The following is a 17,566-nucleotide window of genomic DNA, read 5'->3' as shown; positions in this document are numbered from 1 at the left end:
CATACTTAATTGTTAATACTGTTTGTGTTCTCACAGTATATTTCTCTGAAAAAGAGCCAGTGAACTTTTACCCCCACCTTGCACAAAGTAATCCCTTGGTCAAGTATCCGGTGTATAGAAGCTATAGCTGTCGACAGTGTTTCATGGAACACAACAGAAAAGTACTCTTGGCAAGTGTGATACACAGGATGAATTAACAAATGGTATTTCCATGGTTTAGGAAACCTACGCAGGAAGGCTTTGCAAAAAAGGAATTGTAAAGGATCAGGGAGGTGCTACTCACTGCTTGGGAAGTGAGGAACTATTCCATGTGTAAGATGTGGCAGCATACAAGGAAGCAAGAAGTGAATCAGGGAAGCAGTCTAAGGAGCAATTAGAAATGATGCAGCGGGACCGAGGGCATGTGATGAAATGACAGCTTATGATGTGATCAATATATTTCTTGGGCATCCTATCACATTGCTTATGTGGTTTTAATTCTGAATCGGAGAGAATGCCTCTGCAATTTCTTACTTTCCTTTGTGGTCACTTTTCTCTATACATGTCCTTTCCCTGGGTTCTCTCAGTTCTGCTGTTTGTGTCCTGTGCATAGGATAAGCACCAAAACAAATCTCTGAAAGAAGCATATAGAGGTTTGTCGGAACAGATGAGCTAAAAAGCCCAACGTTGCCTCTTGTTTTGGGAGAACGTATCTTCTGCAATGCCTCTGAATGCTGGCAGGAGTTCTACTTTAATTTCCTGGCTAGTGTACATTTAAGACGCACCTAATTTTATGTGTGAATTTCCTTTAGTCTTTAATGAAAATATGCCACCTCTGGGAGTAGCTAAAGTAGGAAAGCTCAGACAATTGTAATATAATGTAACTGTAAACCTGATTCTATCATCATGGCACTTAAAGGGACTTACATAGGTGCACAAAAAGCTGGATGAGTTTTTAAAGCTTAATGGATATAATACCTCTTTCAAAGCCCATTTACTGCTGTCAGTCACAGCCAATCCAAGCACTAAAATACTCACACAAGCTGATAAAGTCATAACTTCCAAACATATATCACATAAAAGGTAGCAACTAAGCTTGCTGTAAATACAAACTCAAAAGGGCTTTGGATATGAATAGAAAGTGATAACTTGGGTCACAAAACAGGAAATTTTGAAAAATTCACTGGTAAATTTTTAAAAGATAGAAGTGGGTTGCAAAATTAGCTGAGAAAATGCAAAAGCTATTTTTTCTCAACACTTGAGTCTTGATATGATGTATATGGAGGAAAGTGTTCCAGTGATTAGCAAGCATAGAAGATTACAATGAGTTCGCTTATCGAGATCTTTGTTTTGGAGCTAATATAGAAAACTAAATAAGGAATGTCTATAATATTGAATGTTTTGAAATATAATGGCTTTGACTACTCCCTAGAGCTTGATCTCTGTTCTAGCCACTGTCCAAAATACTTCCAATACAATTATTTACAGTTAACAGTTGGTTAGTACTCCCTGATCAAAGAGAAATTAATGCTGAGGGTTTGATGATCGTTACCAGCAGATATTAAGGGCTATTGCTTTATTGTGAGCTTGAGCATGATGGCATTTTTGCTTAATAGGTAGTCTTTGATCTGTGTTTTGTTTTGTTTTTTAATTCTTATAAATGTCAGAATCTGTTCCTAACTGTACTTTTGGTGCTTATGGACAGCACTGTGAAGGCAAAAGAAAATAAAGATATTTCATTCATTGTCAATCAGTGGAGGGGGGGTAACCGTGTTGTTGTCAGGTCCCCAAGAAATCAAATTCAAACCTTATCGCATTCCTAAATGGATCTCAAGAATCAAATCCTAAGACTAAAATTTAACTTGCTTTTGCTTGTACTGTTCCTCAGCATAAGTAAATGCTCTGTTTTAAACGAAAATCAACTCTCCAAACACCTTCTAAATAGCGTTGAGTGGCCTGGGCAGGACAAGATTAATATAGATGTATCTGATATTAAAATTTTTGCTGGATAGCAATGTCGCTTAGAGAAGTGGACGCTTTTTGTGATATTTTTATGCCAGCAAAAGCCCTACTGTGGATACAAATACACTGGAAAACAGGTGATTATTTGTTGTTGCATAGCTTTGTTTGTTCAGGGAACTGATAAAAGCCATACTGGCAAAAGCACATCAAGCTCAAGCTGTGTCAATACTAGAAGGGTTTGCCAGAATAGTTATATTGGCAAACCTTCCTTACTAGAATCCACTGCCTAAACCCCTCCTCCATCACCTTCGTCTGTATCTGTGACCCTACTTCCTCACCTCTGGATTATGGGACAAGCCTATTTCTGGGGCTTTGCAGCCTCTGGTGACCCTTCTACGTGGCCAAGAAAACGAGGAGCTGGAGTTGAAGGCTAATTTGTCAAGCATGGAAGCAGTTAAGGAATACAACCTCTGCCACGGCCTGCTGGCATAAAAGCAGAAGGGACTGCAGGGAAGGGAGACCAGGAGTGGTGAGTTGGGCCTTTGGAACCACACATAGTTTGGAACCGCTTTAAGCCTCTGAGGACGTGACTGGACAGTGAGCACTAGGCTTCTGCAGTATTAGCCGTTTCCACTTCCCACTTTTGTGCAATGTCAAATTGGCAGTAACCAAGGGGGAAATGGGAAGGGAAGAAGCTTATGTAAATACAGGACAAAACAAACATCTGTGCTTAGTCATGTGGCTAGATGTGATGGGGCTAACCATCTGGCTCCAGATGGAAATGTGAAAGCATCTGCACAAGAACCGAAAAAGTTCATTATCCATAATACACTTAGTCATTTCTTAGCAACAGAACCCTCCGCCCCCAAGCATGAGTTCCAAGTGACTAGCAAGCTGAGTGTGCATGTACCACCAGCATATCGCTTCCTACAACAGGCCAGGGGCAGCTTTAGAAAAACAATTTCTTGTCCTTAGAGCTTTGCTGGACAATGGAACGTATTAATGGGCCAACTTTTCCAAGAATGAGTTGCTGTTGTCTTCACTAAGCTTTGTCTGTTACAGTGTCCCCTAATTTCCATTCTTGAAAGCTGTGAAATTTTGTCTTGCAGTGGAGTATAAAATGCTCAGTTCATTTCAGACTTAAATTTTCCCTCGTCGTCGTGACCTGTGAGGTGCATGAGTGTTAACGTCATCTTGCACATACAGAAACTAAGGTAAAGTCGTTACGTAACTTGCCCAAGACCAAACAGAGCTGGAACTGGAATGGAGTTTTGCTGGTGTATGTCTGTCCTGTTCTCAGACCACTAATGACGAGGTAAGTGCATTCTTCCTTTCTCTCTGCTGGAGCAGCTTATAGGTTCAAGCAATGCAACACAACCTGTGTTTACAGCTACTGTTGCCATCCCTTTACAGTGGTAAGTGTGAGAGTGGGGAGCCAGCTATATTGTTAATACTATTCTGCTATAAATGTGACCATAATCTGTCGGCTTTCTAGGGAGCGTATAGATCTAATGGTACTTTAGGGAATGAGTAGGGGATAGATAACTCCACTGTCCTAGCCAGCATACTCTTCTTTCAAGAATAACAAGTTGCAGTGTCCAAGGCCCTGAGGCCTTATTGTGCACAAAATACACTTTACCTGCAGTTGCCACACGGAGTCTTGGGCCATCACTTATGTCTTGGGTGTGACAGGCACAGTATAATCCAAATCCCATTTTAGATTCACAAACAAAAACTCAATAGTTTAGGTTTTTGATGAGAGCAACCTTAACATACATCTTGGCATTTCCTAGCTGGAGAATTCTTGACTTTGCAACCTTTTAATCCTTAACTTTGTATTTCCTGTTTTGTTTTGTTTTTTTTTTTTACAGTTCATTCATGTGAGCAACCTTAACTAATATTCACTGAAGTTTTTTGTTGGTGAATGTCCTTAGTTTTTAAATAGAAAATCTCTTATTTGAGTGCTATTTAAATAAAGCACTTATACAATGAAGACAACAAATGTGTATTCTTGTCATTATCTTTGTGATGGTGCCATGCTGACCAGTATATTGAAAGTAATTAAACTGTACTCAAACAAAACATGATTTTTTATGCAAATTCAGTTTTACTTCCACTTCTAAACGATATTTTAAAAAACCCTCAAAGTTGAATAGAGTTTCATATGTATAATGTCCTGCTCTTTTTAAAGATAACTAAGCAATTTCGATTGGTAAAAAGCCATAAACAACGTACATGAACAATATCATCCTCAAACAGTCATAGTTTACTGATGACCACAGTTGACGATGATGCACCAGGCAGCAATATTCAATATTATAGCTGCTCTTCATGTAACTTTTCATGAAACACTTTTTGGGGGAAATACCAAACAATTACTCTTTGAAAAGAAACAATATAACATTTCACAGTACAACCCCAAAAGAGCGGAGCAGAAGCTTATCCAATCCATCTGCTGTCATTGTTATAAGGTAGGTGCATAGCTGGTTGAAAGACCATACTCACAGTAGTTGCCAAGGGTTTCCTGTCAAACTGGAGGCGCTACCTAGTGGAGTCCTAGAGGGATCAGTCTTGGGTCTGGTGCTATTCAATATTTTCATTAATGATATGGATAATGGAGTGGAGAATGTGCTTATAAAACTTACAGATGACACCAACCTGAAAGGGGTGGCAAGCACTTTAGAGGACAAGATTGGAATTCAAAAGGACCTTGACAAATTGAGGAATTGGTATGAATTCAACAAGATGAATTTAAATAAAGATAAGTGCAAAATACTTAGGATGGAAAAATCAAATGCACAGCTACAAAATGAGGGTGTACTGCTTAAAAAGATCTGGACGTTACAGTGGATCACAATTGAATATATGTCAACAATGTGCTTCAGCGATGAAAAAAGGCTACTATCATAATCATAATTACATATCGTAATAACAGGAGTGTCATATCTAAGACACATGAGGCAGTTGTCCTGTCTAACTGGCAATGGTGAGGTCTACCTGGAATGCTGTGTCCAGTTCTGGGCCACACTTTAGGAAAGATGTGGACAAATTAGTGAGTCCAGAAGAGAGCAACAACAATTATTAAAAATCTGACCTATGAGGAAAGGTTTAAAAAAAAAATTGGGCACAATTTAGTCCTGAGAGAAGACTGAGGGGAGACCTGATAGTCTTCAAATTTGTTAAGGGCTGTTATGAAGAGCATGGTGATAAATTGTTCTCCATGTGCATTGAAGGTAGGACAAGAAGTAATAGTCTTAATCTACAAAGGCAGATTTAGCTTAGATATTGAGAAAAACTTTATAACAGTAGTTAACCTCTGGAATAGGCTTTCAGTGCGGTTGTGGCATTCCCATGATTGGAAGTTTTTTAAAGACCAGTTAGACAAACACTTGTCAGTGATGGTCTAGTCTGCAGTAGTTGTAACTGTGTTGGTCCCAGGATGTTAGAGAGACAAAGTGAGTGAGGAAATATCTTCTATTGGACCAGCTTCTGTTAGTGAGAGACACAAGCTTTTGAGCTACATGAAGCTCTCTTTCAGGTCTAAGAAAGGTACACCCAGAATCACAGCAAAATGCAAGATGGAACAGATCGTTTAGCATACATAGTTAGCAGCTATGGTTAGCTGGTCCTGCCACAGCTCAGGGGGCTGGACTTGATGACTTTTTGAGACCCCTTCCAGACCTACGTTTTTATGATTATAGCTCCTCCTGTGACCCTTCTTCTTAATATTATGGTAGTCTGAGGGGAAATTGGTTACCATAGGCAGCTGTTGCCAAGACAACCAGGGCAAGAGTGACTTCTGAGTCCCTCAAATGACTTGGAGGGAGGGAGTGGCTGATTTATCTCTGGTGTTGTAATGTTTCAGCTCAGGGAGCAGCAGCACAGAGTCACAAATTTGCACTGCTTGGGTGGAGGGAGGAGGAGGAGAAATTAGGCTTTTCCAACTTTTTGGTTTTCCCAAACTTCCTAATAACCCAGCAATGTACAAATTGGAGGCGGTTCTACACTGACAGGGTATACCAGACCTTCTGAGGCCCACTGCTGTGGAGGACTCATGGCCCTGCCACGTCCCACCCCAAAAAAGGGCAGTGGAGAGGGTCCTCCAAGCTGCCTAGAGTGGCTGGGCCAATCGGGGCCCAGCAGCATAGTATAAGAGGACCAGCAGGGCCAGAGGGAATCTCAGACAGGGCAGTGCTGTCAGAAGCCAGCGGGAGTGAGGAGGAGCCTTGAACTGGTTGCTGGGACCTGGAGTATGAGTGGGCAGGCCTGGGTCCGTCTCACCCTCCTTTATCCACAGAGGGGAAGTGGCCTGGACACTGAGGCACCCCAGAGGGGGAACTGAACTACAGTGGCCCAGCTAGAGTGCTGTAGCCAGGAAGCCCAAGAGGGCAAAGACATTGTCTCCGGGGAGGGAGCCCTGGGGCACTGCTCTCCTAGAGCAGGGACAATCTGAGTGAGAATGTGCAGGCATATGCACTTGGCCAAGGGGGCATTCATGAGAGGTGAGTGTACCCTGTTACACACACACACCATTAATTAATGGCTGAAATTTGTTTGAAAATTGGCATGTTTACCAAAAAAAAAAAGCATTCCAAAAAAGGTGGGACACTGAGGTACAGATCATGTAAAACAGAAAAAAAAGATGCAATCTTAACACTCTGACTACAGTGAGACCATAATTTGCCAAATGCGTGTTATCTCAGATTTGAGAATGTTGGTTAGTTGACTTGGGTCATACTTAAGGACAGAGACTGAGACACCTGGCATATCGTGCTATATGCCCTCTTGCAAATTGCTACACTGTGCCTCAGTTTCCCCATCTGTAAACTGGAGATAATTACCCAAGTTCAAGAGGCATGTTGTGAAACGTAATGTTTGTGAAATGCATTGTGTTCCTGCTGACCAATAGAAATATACTAAAGTGCATTTGTCAGAATAAATTTTTATATAATTGTAATTTGTTCAAAGTTTTAATTTAGACGCTCAATATTTGGGCTTAGTTTACCTATCAGTGCTTCTAATTCCATTATTCAGAATGCTGGTAAAATCTGAATCCCCTGGCCACTGGCATGGAACAAGTATTTCTCTCCCGCACCTCCCCGCCAAGTTAGTGTTCAGAATGAAAGTGGATTTCCCATGGTGTAACGTTTCTCAGAGGTAGTTTTCTCCCATACACGCTTTGATCAATTGCCTGCAGGGATTTTCCCTGTCCCTCCCTTAATTGCATCACAGCATGTTAACATTCCTTCAATAGTAGGAGCCTTCACAAGGCTAATAAAACATCAAAATTAAAAATATAAAAGCATATTTGAATGTAAAGGGTAGAACAGTGATTATCTTTCCATTCAGTTGGCTGCAGCCTGTCTAATGTGTAAAATAGAATTTCTAATTAGTTTTGTTCTGCAAGTATATTTTCTTCCCTGTTTCATAATTCTAAATTAATCTGCTTTTAATAGTGACATTTGCATAATTTATGATTAGGGTGAGTGAAATTATAATTAGCTTGATATAACACTTGTTGCCAGTACTGGAATTTTGGCCAAATATTCCTGACCAGACTTCAAATTCATCCAACTTAAGTTGGATCAAAAAATTAATTTCACTTGGACATCTTTTCATCTGTTCTTTGGTATCAGGTGTATAACACCTTGGAAAATACAAACACTACCTAGTCAAACTATCTCCAAATTAAATAAGAGAAAAGTGAGAGCTAGGTACCCACCTTTACCCTCTCACATCAATTTTACCCTGATAAAACAGCATTGACATAAATGGACCTGATTTACCCCAGTGTGAGAGTACCATGGCCCTTGGATTCTAACTTTCCATGAAGGTCTGAATGCATAATGTGGCTCTGAGCTCTCTACAACTGTATCTCTATGTGATCCATATCCAAACCTCTAAGGTATGTTGTGTGACAAAATTTCATGTTTACATAATGTATTTCCTATGCTCATGCACAGTTCTTTTCCAGTAATAATGTGAGCTATTTTCACTCTTAAACAGCTTTAAAACTTGTTTTAGTGTGTGGATCATATGACCTTTAACTTTTGTTTCCCTATGCAAGTTAATACCTAGTTGACGTTGAAATGCCTAAAAACTGAAATCATTATTCATGGGCTGGAGAAGGACTTTCCACAGGGGTTTACAGCAGTGTTACAAGTTTTCATACGGCAATCTATTAAGTTAAGTAACATTTAGTATAGCTGGCAGAGTGTCTGAGTGAATGCTCCAGGGGACCTGCACTAGAGGGCTGAGCCTCTCAGCCTTGGGAAATTGTGATGGTGTCCCCATTGTTGACAGTCATGCTCAGAAAATGACAAGCTGCTTTCAAAAAATCAGGTCTGGAGGTGGAGGATAGTGAGGATGTGGAGGAGCATTCTCGGTGAGAGGGGTAGGAAAAATCAATGCCCTGCCATCATTTAACAATGTGATTAAGGAGGTTGAATTTCAACAGAAGCGTGTGGATCAGAAAATCTATTTGTTGTAAGCAGCAGAAGACACTTCCAACCATGCACAGCTTTCAGAGCTGACTCCAGTTTCACCAATTAAAGTTCGGCATCTTTTCTAACAAGGTGTACTTTAGTCTTGGAAACAAAACAGGTAATGCACATGAGCAAACCTGGACATAGGCCACGTGTACATTTGTGGCTCTCCTGAAGACAGTGTTATGATGGAGGTGGGTGAAACCTTGTTGAAGCTGGTGGAGGTGTTAGACACCCTTCATTCAGGACAAATGTAAGTAGTAGTTTAGCTTTTTGCAGTAAGAGAGCTGAAACAGAGCCACAGGTGAGTATGGCCAGAAGCTGAACTCTGTGGGTGTGGGGGTTTCACTGATGGCTGAATATTATTGGGAAGTGTGTGTATCTGTGAGCAGAAATGGAGCCAGAAAGCCACGAAGATGGCAGCAGAAGCACTTGCTGTGTAACCCTGAGAGAAAGCCAAGAGAGGGCATTTTGAGCAGAGCAGTAGCAAAGATTGTGACTAAAGAACCTGCCTTGTCTTTATTTCCTACTTAGTTCTTGAAAAACACCTGACTCCAGCTGAGGCCTGGCCTGAGCAGAGTAATTAACACATGGAGGGAGGCCTCATTTCTTGAAGATTAGAATAGGGAGATAAACAGATCGTTAGGGTGAAGTAAATAGGCCAGTAAGCTAAAAGGCAGAATGTTTGAGCTAGCTAAGAAACAAGGAGAACACCCAGGGAACCATTTAGTAACAATGGACAAGATCAGTTAGGAATGTAAAGAGGGGGTCACACATGGACAGAATGTAGCACAGGGATTTGTTCCTGAAAAGTGACCAAGCCAAAAATGTGATGTGATATGTATAGTAAATGCAATGAGGTGAGTAAACGTTTATGAAGTTGTGTGTAACTTTGGATGTGTGGTACGCCTTATGCCCACTCCCTAGGCTTGAGTCTGATCAGCTCAGCATTGTTTTGCTATATGCCAAATCAAGGAAGCTGAGTGACAACATCTGGAGTCAAACTAAGTTTTTTGTACACCAGACAACTGGATGAAGTGTTTTCCCAGAACTGAACAAGGTGTTCTGGGTAAGCCAAATGGAAAAGATCTGGAAGAGAATCTAAACATCCTCCAAAAAACCCACAAGCCCACAACTAGTAGCTAACCACTTGTATAAAGAGAGGTAACAATAGTCATGTAACCACAGTAGCAATGCTAGCAGATTTATCGCTGCCACGTATATAACCAAAATACCCTTCTTTTGATACTAAAGGGTTTGATAATAAGGATGCACAAATGCAGCTTTTCAATGATATAAAATTTCTGCTCTTTAGCCAGGAACAAAGGTAAACTCCTTTCCCCTGCTCTTACCATGATAGCTGCTTTGGAAAGAGTACTGCCTATCATGCATAGTTAGAGGCCAAATAAGAAAACTACCAAGTGGTTATAGACATCACTCACCTATGCCATGCACAAAATGAATCCTGAAAGAATTAGACTGCAGCACCGTCACTATACGCGTGTGAGCGCTTTGATTTAAATCTCATGTTTTTTGACTAGGGGTGTGTGCCAGAACCCTTAGTTACACAAAAGGTAAAAATATTAACGTGGAAAAATGGAAGTTGTCTCCCTTTGAAACAACTGTTCCCTCATTTTGTTTGCAATAGAGACAGAAAGAGATGGAGTTTCTAAAACTGATTTATTGATTGTCTTGATATTCATTTCTCAGTGCACTGGAAGGTGAGTTCTTCTTAAGCCAGTTTTTTGCTGACTCTCTTGTAGGTTATACCACCAGCTATAGAGATCTGGAATAAAGAACAAACCAAAAACTCTGAACATGGTAACTAGAACTGCAGTGTGACTTATGGAAAAGATTTGTTAGCTTTTGGATTATGCCCTTGCTGGTAAAGGATTTGGTCCCTGAAACTAAATTAATAATACACTTCATCCTGGGATACTCTATAGAAATACATTTTACATAGCAACTATCTCACATAAAAAACCATGTTTAGGGATGTTTTAAGGGATTCCACCCTAGAATACCTGACCCTGAGGTGATACCTGAGACAATATGCTGTGATGGGTGTTCTACAAAAGCAATAAGTGGATGGACATTATCAGTTTCAATGCGGGTAGCTGTATTGCCAGGGAGTGGCTATAGGCCCAATTCGGCAAGGTGGTTAAGCATGTATGTAAGTAACTCTAGACAAATAAGTAGTCCCCATCTGAAGTCAAGTCCTGACTTCTTACGCCCCTCATGCATTGAAGCCCTTATGCTTAATGTTTGACATGTGCTCACATATTTTGTTGAAGAGGGGCCTGTCTGAGAAAACTGGTCCCCGCTCTAGGTTTTAGTAAGTATCAGTCCAGATTATCCAAAATCCATATTTCCCATCATTATCTGGACTTCTTGTTGCTTCACCAGTGTCCCTGTTTTTCCAAACTGGATGAAGCTATTTCTTCTCTTTATAACACACTTCCATGGAGTTTGATAAGGATGCAAAACAAATAGTTTTATAGAAATTTCTCTACAACCCTACAGAATTTAACAGTAAATTGTAAACTTTTTTCTGTAGAACTTTTAAACCATCCTATGGAACACTATGCCAGAAATATAGAAAATTATAGCCCAGATATAGTGGGTCAGAGGTAGCCTTAAAAAAATATACAGAAAGTTTCACTATTATAGAAGACTTCAGTAAGCGTTGTTTCCATTTCAACTTTTGAAGCACATGTACTTTGTCGTCAGCTAAGTCAGTCTAGGACAGACTGGACAACTTGAGAGAAGTCAGGTTAAAAAAAAATCAAACTTATACATACTAAATTATGTTTAACAATTATCTGGGTTTCCTGTACCTATGACACTTAAAAAATCTAATTCACTATGAAAGCCATTTTTAAACATGTTTTGCATTCGGATGGAACAATGAAACACTTGCCTATTTCACATCTGATCATTATTCTACAAAAACAGTAGGGGGAAGGCTTGCTTTAAAATCCTGCCTTTTACCCAAAAAAAACCCCCTAAAATGTAATGAAAATATTTCTAGTGGTCCCTCAGGTTTTGTAAAGATAAAGCCCAATGTTCCATGCTTCGTGGAGTGCCTCTGGAGGATGGTTAGAGACTTACCTCTACTAGTTTTCCACCAGCAATCTCTGCAGTATGATGGTAGTTAGGGAAATCAGCAACCACTTTCCCATCTTCCATTTTAACAGTTGCCTGTAATGGAAATTTGTTTATCATTTGTCTTGATTTCTTGGGCTTTATCATGCATGACTGCTTTTCAACAGTCTCTAAAGAAAATAAGATGTGAGCAAACCCATGTGCTACAGGAACTATTATATATTCTCAGACACTAACAAGACCAGAATCCTAGTACTTGCATATAAATTCTCACAACTTAATCTAAAGTAGATGTAGCTAGCAGTAGTAGCAAGTAACAGGATCTTCTCTTTGGGCTAGTCACTGAAACAGAATATCCAGAGGCAGAAGGGCTGTAGAGTACCCTTTTCATAGCCATCCTCATAGTGTTGGTTTCTCTCAGATAACTAGGCTTGTCCAAGCTTGTAAGGCAAAAATGACTTAAGACCAGTCAGCCATAATTAGAAAAATAGTGGTTTTCAAGGTAAAAAATGAGCTGACTTTTCACAGATGAGAGGGAACCCCCCCTGTCAGCTTTACATTTTGTGTTATATTGAAGGAAGCATTTCTCACATGAGAACCATTTTTTGTCTTAACTACACCACTCACACCTTTGGCAGCCCACAAGGATCCACATGTTAAAGTGTGTCTGGGACAGAGAAAGGGGAAGGGTAGAGTTTGTAACATTACAACTTTGGATGAAAAGTTTGCAGTATATGAAAGTAACTCTCCTTGTAATTGTATGTATGTTAAGTCTCAAGGGTTTTGTAAAGCCAAAAATGTTTGGCTTTTTGCACAACTCCAGTCAAAATGTAGAGGAAACCATCTAGAAATCAGGAAATATGGTTCGGGTCCCAGTTTGGTGTCACATTTCCCATTGTTAAAAATGAATAATGCTTCTATTCGGTACTTATATCATTATTTTTGAGATGCTCAGATATTACGAATTTATTCTTTCAATACCTCCCTGAGATAGGGAAATACTATCCCCATTTTATAGATGGAGAATAGAGCAAGTGATTTGTTCCAGGTCATTTAGGAAGATTGTGGCAAAGGCAGATACTAAATCTGTCTTCTGAGTCTCTAGGCAGTGTCTGGAAGACCAGGCCAACCTTCCTCATATCTAAGAAATGTGAGGCTTGCTTCATGCCTCTTGTAAATTTTGATGGGAGACAGAAAGAATCATTATTATAGTAGTGGTCTATATATTGAAATACATTGCAACCTGGCCCTATATATTCCATGGATTTACAAAGGAGGAAATGACAGCAGTCTTGCATGGGTCAAGGCCCAAGCACAATGGGAGTCCTGGTGCTGAGAATGTGCCTGGTCTCCACAGAGCTAGCATTTTGTCAGCACTGGGTAGTGGAAAGGAGGCAGGGATGTTACTTTTCCCCACTCTCTACACCTGAAGGGAATCTGGCATGGAAGGCAGAAGGTAATGAACTCTTGTTATGGCTGGGGTGGCAGTTGTTGTTCCTATGAGTTCTGAGAGCCGGTGTACCTGCTTGAGGCACACCACCTTCTGGGGCTGTCATTCTACCTTTTTTCTTTTCCCCCTGTTTTTTTAATGTGATAATGTAATAATCAAGTCCTAACTAAACTCTTTGAACTGGGAGCCCATTGGCCTGAAAATCAAGAGATTTAGAAGTCTCTATAGCAGAGGTGGGCAAACTACGGCCCGCGGGACTGTCCTGCCCAGCCCTTTAGCTCCTGGCTAGGGAGGCTAACCCCCGGCCCCTCTCCCGCAGCCTCGGCTCGCCATGCCGCCAGCGCTCTGGGCGCCAGAGCTGCAAGAACCGCTGGGTGTCGTGTATTAAATTGCTCCCTGTAGGAATGTGCTACTTATGGAGCACCAGGACTGGCATCTGTAAGTAGTACACCCTAAGGCCTGGTCTGCACTACGAGTTTGTCAAATTTAGCAGCACATTCCTACAGGGAGCAATTTAATACACTACACCCAGGTAGGGAAGGCTGTGCCCCCATCCATTTCCCACCCCCTGACTGCCCCCCCGTCAGAGCCCCTGACCCATTCAACCCCCTCTGCTCCTTGTCTCCTGACCACCCCCTCCCCGAACCCCACCCCCTATCCAACTGCTCTCTGTCCCCTGACTATCCTGACCTCTATCCACACCCCTGCCCCCTGACAGGCTCTCTGGGACTCCCATGCCTATCCAACTGCCCCTGTTTCCTGTCCCCTGACTGCCCTTTGGGACCCCCTGCCCCTTATCCAACCCCTCTGCTCCCTGCCCCCTTACTGTGCCACTCAAAGCACCTGGACTGGCAGCAGTAAGTAGCACACCATAAGTAGCACATTCCTCGGAGGAGCAATTTAATACACTACACCCGCCCTCCATACACTTTCAGAACCCTGATGTGGCCCTCAGGTCAAAAAGTTTGCCCACCTCAGCTCTATGGGCATATTTAGAAGTAGATTTATGTTCAAAAATATAGTGGGTAGATTAAAAACAATACAGGGCATCTCTTCATATGTGTCGGGACTACAGCACTGACAGAATCCCTCAGGTGGAGTACCAGACGCTATGGACCATTGTCCCCTAAATTATGGAATAGACTAGGCAACTATTGAAAAAACATTAAACCGTAGGACTAAATTAATTTACCTTGAACTTTTTACCTCCCATTGTTTCCATGTCTGCTTCCTTGCCAATGGTGAATTTGTTGGTCATGGACTGGCCTGTGGGGTAGATCTGGGTCCAGACAAAGTCATTTCCATTCTGTGCTACTTCTGTGACAACCTTGAAATTCCTTCCCTTTTCAATGATATCACTGGGGATACCTACCCAATGGAAACACAGGTTTTTAAAGCTAGTATTCCAACAATCATATTTTCTTTTGTATTTAAGCAAAACAATGGTCTGTGGTTTCCTTTATTGAGAATTTCATGACTGATGACATGGATCCCCACTCTTTTACGTTGGTGTTATAGTTCAAAATGCTAGAAGCACACTTTGGAAGCAGCAAGACCTCAACCTTGTAGCTAGATGCAGCTCAAGACTGTGAAAGATTGTTTGGAAAGTGTCCATGGTCAGGGGGGTAAATTTTTCAGCTGTATCTATCCAGTCTATACATGTGTACGCACATGAAGTTACATGTGCACAAAGTTTGTTATGTATTTTGTAGGAAAAAACACCTATTCCATTCTAATATTTGCATACGCCATTTAAATAGTTGAACACTTGCCTGAATACAAACATTTACACTTACAGAACCAAGTTACCTCCATGAATTTTACAGGTGCCTGCACCGGCCATGGCTTTTTAAAAGTTCATATTAGGGTACACTCAGGCCCCTATTCCAGTCACAAGTTTGTACCAGCACAAGTGGAGCATGAGGATTGAATATTGGGCCCCCTAATTCATTGTATTACAAAGTACCTTTGGGCCTAGCTCTGCTCCCACTAAAGCCAGACTTTAGTAGGAGCAGGTCTCAGCTTTGCTGTCGATGATGATATTCTGAAGATGTGATTAAAAGCTGCATGGAAGAAAATGAATCAGTGAAGGTATAACCCACTTGCCAGTCAGGGACTGGCAGATAAGGTGCTCAGCACTTTCTGATAGTTATCAAACACCCTCAGCACCTGGAGCAAGGAGCAAGCCTCAAACCTTTGCATTGTTTATCTAGAAGTTTATTAAAACTCATTAAGATTCATTGAGAAAAATCTCCAGTATATACTCACCAATATACTTCACAAAGGCATCATAGTTGTCTTCACTTTCCACTTCATATCTGCCTGTGAAAGCCATGTTACCTTAGAGATGTGGCTGGTGCACTGGAGCAGCTGTTGCAGTGAAGAAGCTTGGCTGGGTGCAAACAGGCTCAAAGCTCTCACTTTATAAACCTTCTCAAGCTGCTCAACCCCACCCCCTGATCATTCCGCCTGTCCAACACACCCCTCTGACTGAAATAGTGTCTCTGAGTCACTAGCCTGAGTGTTATTGACCCTCATGAAAGTGCCCATTTATAATTCTATGATGACTTCTTGTCCTTGGTTTATACAACTGAAAGGATCAGTCAGTTTTTGTTTGTTTTTTTTTTCAAAAGCAAGTGCTGTCCCTTGCTGCTGGAATTTATTTTAAAAAAGAGAACCGCAAATTAATTTGTTTGAAATAAATCCGTTATTTTGCAGATGATGTATTTGCAAAATATCTGGTTTTGACTGCTTCGGGTTCAGTGTGTGTCCATAAGCAAGTCACTTGATTTCTTTGTTATGAGTTCCCTCTTCGTAAAAAGGGGTGATAATACAGTACCTGCCTGTATGAAGGGCTTAAAGATCCTAAGAGGAAAAACGCTTCTTACTGACTCTTAGTACCATGGATTCTGCCAAGGAGAAGGAATTATAATGTTTGTTCCCTAAAGATCTTGTCCCATTAGAGTGCATGCTGCAGTGAGAGATGCCTGCTATGTCAGGGGGCTACATCTCCCTCATCCCCTAAGCCTTCCTCCTAGAATCCATCCCTGAGTGACAGCATCCCAGGAGCAGAAGATATAGCAGGCAATGCTGCTTCTCCCCTTCGAGGCTCTGTCCAGCCAGGCAAGCTTTGATCCTGGCTGGACAACTGTAATGCCACCTCAAGCATTCAGAAGTCATGAGATAGGTCTCCTCCAAGTCATGAGACTGTAAAAAGTAAGTCTTGGGTTCTTATTATTTACCTTCTGGTTTCAGAGCTTTTAGGTTGCACTCAAATCATGTTTTCCCACTTTGCTCCCCAAACATGTAGCTTGGATTTTTTTTAAAAGAATAAAACAGATTATAATGTAATTTCATAACTCTAGGAGCTGAAGCTTTGAGAAAAACATCAAATATGAGATTAGTTTTAAAATTGCAAGACTTTGCAATACTACTACAATACAATAATTTGACAACCCATAACCTCCTATTACCCCAAGTAATTCACAAATCCTAATTTGCCAGTTGCAGAATGTGACGTTGTACCCCATAATGCTTTATAGAAATATGCTTGAGTGTAAATATGACATAACTGGAATATGTTTTATGCTAAATATGCCATGTAATATATCTCTGCAAAGGTTATGATCTACTGGATATATTCATCCTATTTGCATGCAAGTATCATTTTTGTATTTGAAGTTATGAATATTGGCTATGTTCTTGTTTGATTTTAAGTAGTCTCAGTGAAGCAGTTGGTCAGCTTCTTGAGAAAAGACTATTCTCAGTTAAGTGCCCAGTCAAGAAACACTTAAGCCAACAATGAACTATGAGAGACGCCAATCCATATCGGAGCTTTCCTGGGAATGTGGTGGCCTGTAAAGTTCTGAGTCATGCATGGACATGTGACTTGCCCATGTGATTCCAAAACTCCATCTTTCAGCTGGATTCTGCATAGGAGAGGAGAAGGGGTTTCCACCCACAAGAGAGAGTTTATTTAAGCCCCTGGAAACCTTTCCATTTTGTCTTCAGCTGGCTCAAGAGAGAGCCTCTTTGCCCCCAAAGGATGCCTGAAAGAAATTGGAACAAGGGACAGTAACTACAGGGGTGTGAGCGATTGCTGGACCCAGACTAGAAGGAGGCTAGTCTGTAAAAGAGGCTTATTGGAACATCTCGGAGGGTGAGATTTACCTGCATTTAGTTTTTTTACTGTATTAGGCTTAGACTTCTGTGTTTTGTTTTATTTTGCTTGGTAATTCACTTTGTTCTGTCTGTTATTACTTGGAACCGCTTAAATCCTACCTTTTGTATTTAATAAAATCACTTTTTAATTTATTAATTAACTCAGAGCATGTATTAATACGTGAGGGGGGGGGGAACAGCTGTGCATATCTCTATCAGTGTTATAAAGGGTGAACAATTTATGAGCTTACCCTGTATAAGCTTTATACAGGGTAAAACGGAATTATTTGCAGTTTGCACCCTACTGGGATTGGGTATCTGGGTGCTGGAGACAGGAGCACTTTTTAAGCTGTTTTCAGTTAAGCCTGCAGCTTGTGGGGGACGTGGTTCAGACTTGAATCTGTGTTTGAAGCAGGCAAGCGTG

General features: G+C 41.0%; 1 protein-coding gene across 1 annotated transcript; it reads right to left on the bottom strand.

Moving 5' to 3' along the window:
• Nucleotides 1-10,158: 10,158 nt before the first annotated feature.
• On the bottom strand, nucleotides 10,159-15,316 carry FABP6 (fatty acid binding protein 6). Its single transcript, XM_050962892.1, has 4 exons — nucleotides 15,250-15,316; nucleotides 14,174-14,349; nucleotides 11,538-11,627; nucleotides 10,159-10,212 (listed from the first exon to the last, which is right to left on the bottom strand). Exons 1-4 carry the CDS (start codon nucleotides 15,314-15,316, stop codon nucleotides 10,159-10,161), a joined length of 387 nt encoding a protein of 128 aa, XP_050818849.1.
• Nucleotides 15,317-17,566: the final 2,250 nt, after the last annotated feature.

Source organism: Gopherus flavomarginatus, chromosome 7, assembly GCF_025201925.1.
Source record: "Gopherus flavomarginatus isolate rGopFla2 chromosome 7, rGopFla2.mat.asm, whole genome shotgun sequence".
Classification (NCBI taxonomy): Eukaryota; Metazoa; Chordata; order Testudines; family Testudinidae; genus Gopherus; species Gopherus flavomarginatus.
Note: the sequence above shows the minus strand (reverse complement) of the source record. Positions and strands in the feature narration are given on the sequence as shown.

Excerpts from the sequence above, each read along its gene's own strand:
- FABP6 (XM_050962892.1), bottom strand. The coding sequence starts at position 15,316 with ATGGCTTTCACAGGCAGATATGAAGTGGAAAGTGAAGACAACTATGAT. Across the intron at positions 14,350-15,249 it reads TGCCTTTGTGAAGTATATTG|GTATCCCCAGTGATATCATT; the intron begins GTGAGTATATAC and ends TCCATTGGGTAG. Across the intron at positions 11,628-14,173 it reads TGGGAGGTAAAAAGTTCAAG|GCAACTGTTAAAATGGAAGA; the intron begins GTAAATTAATTT and ends TTTCCATTACAG.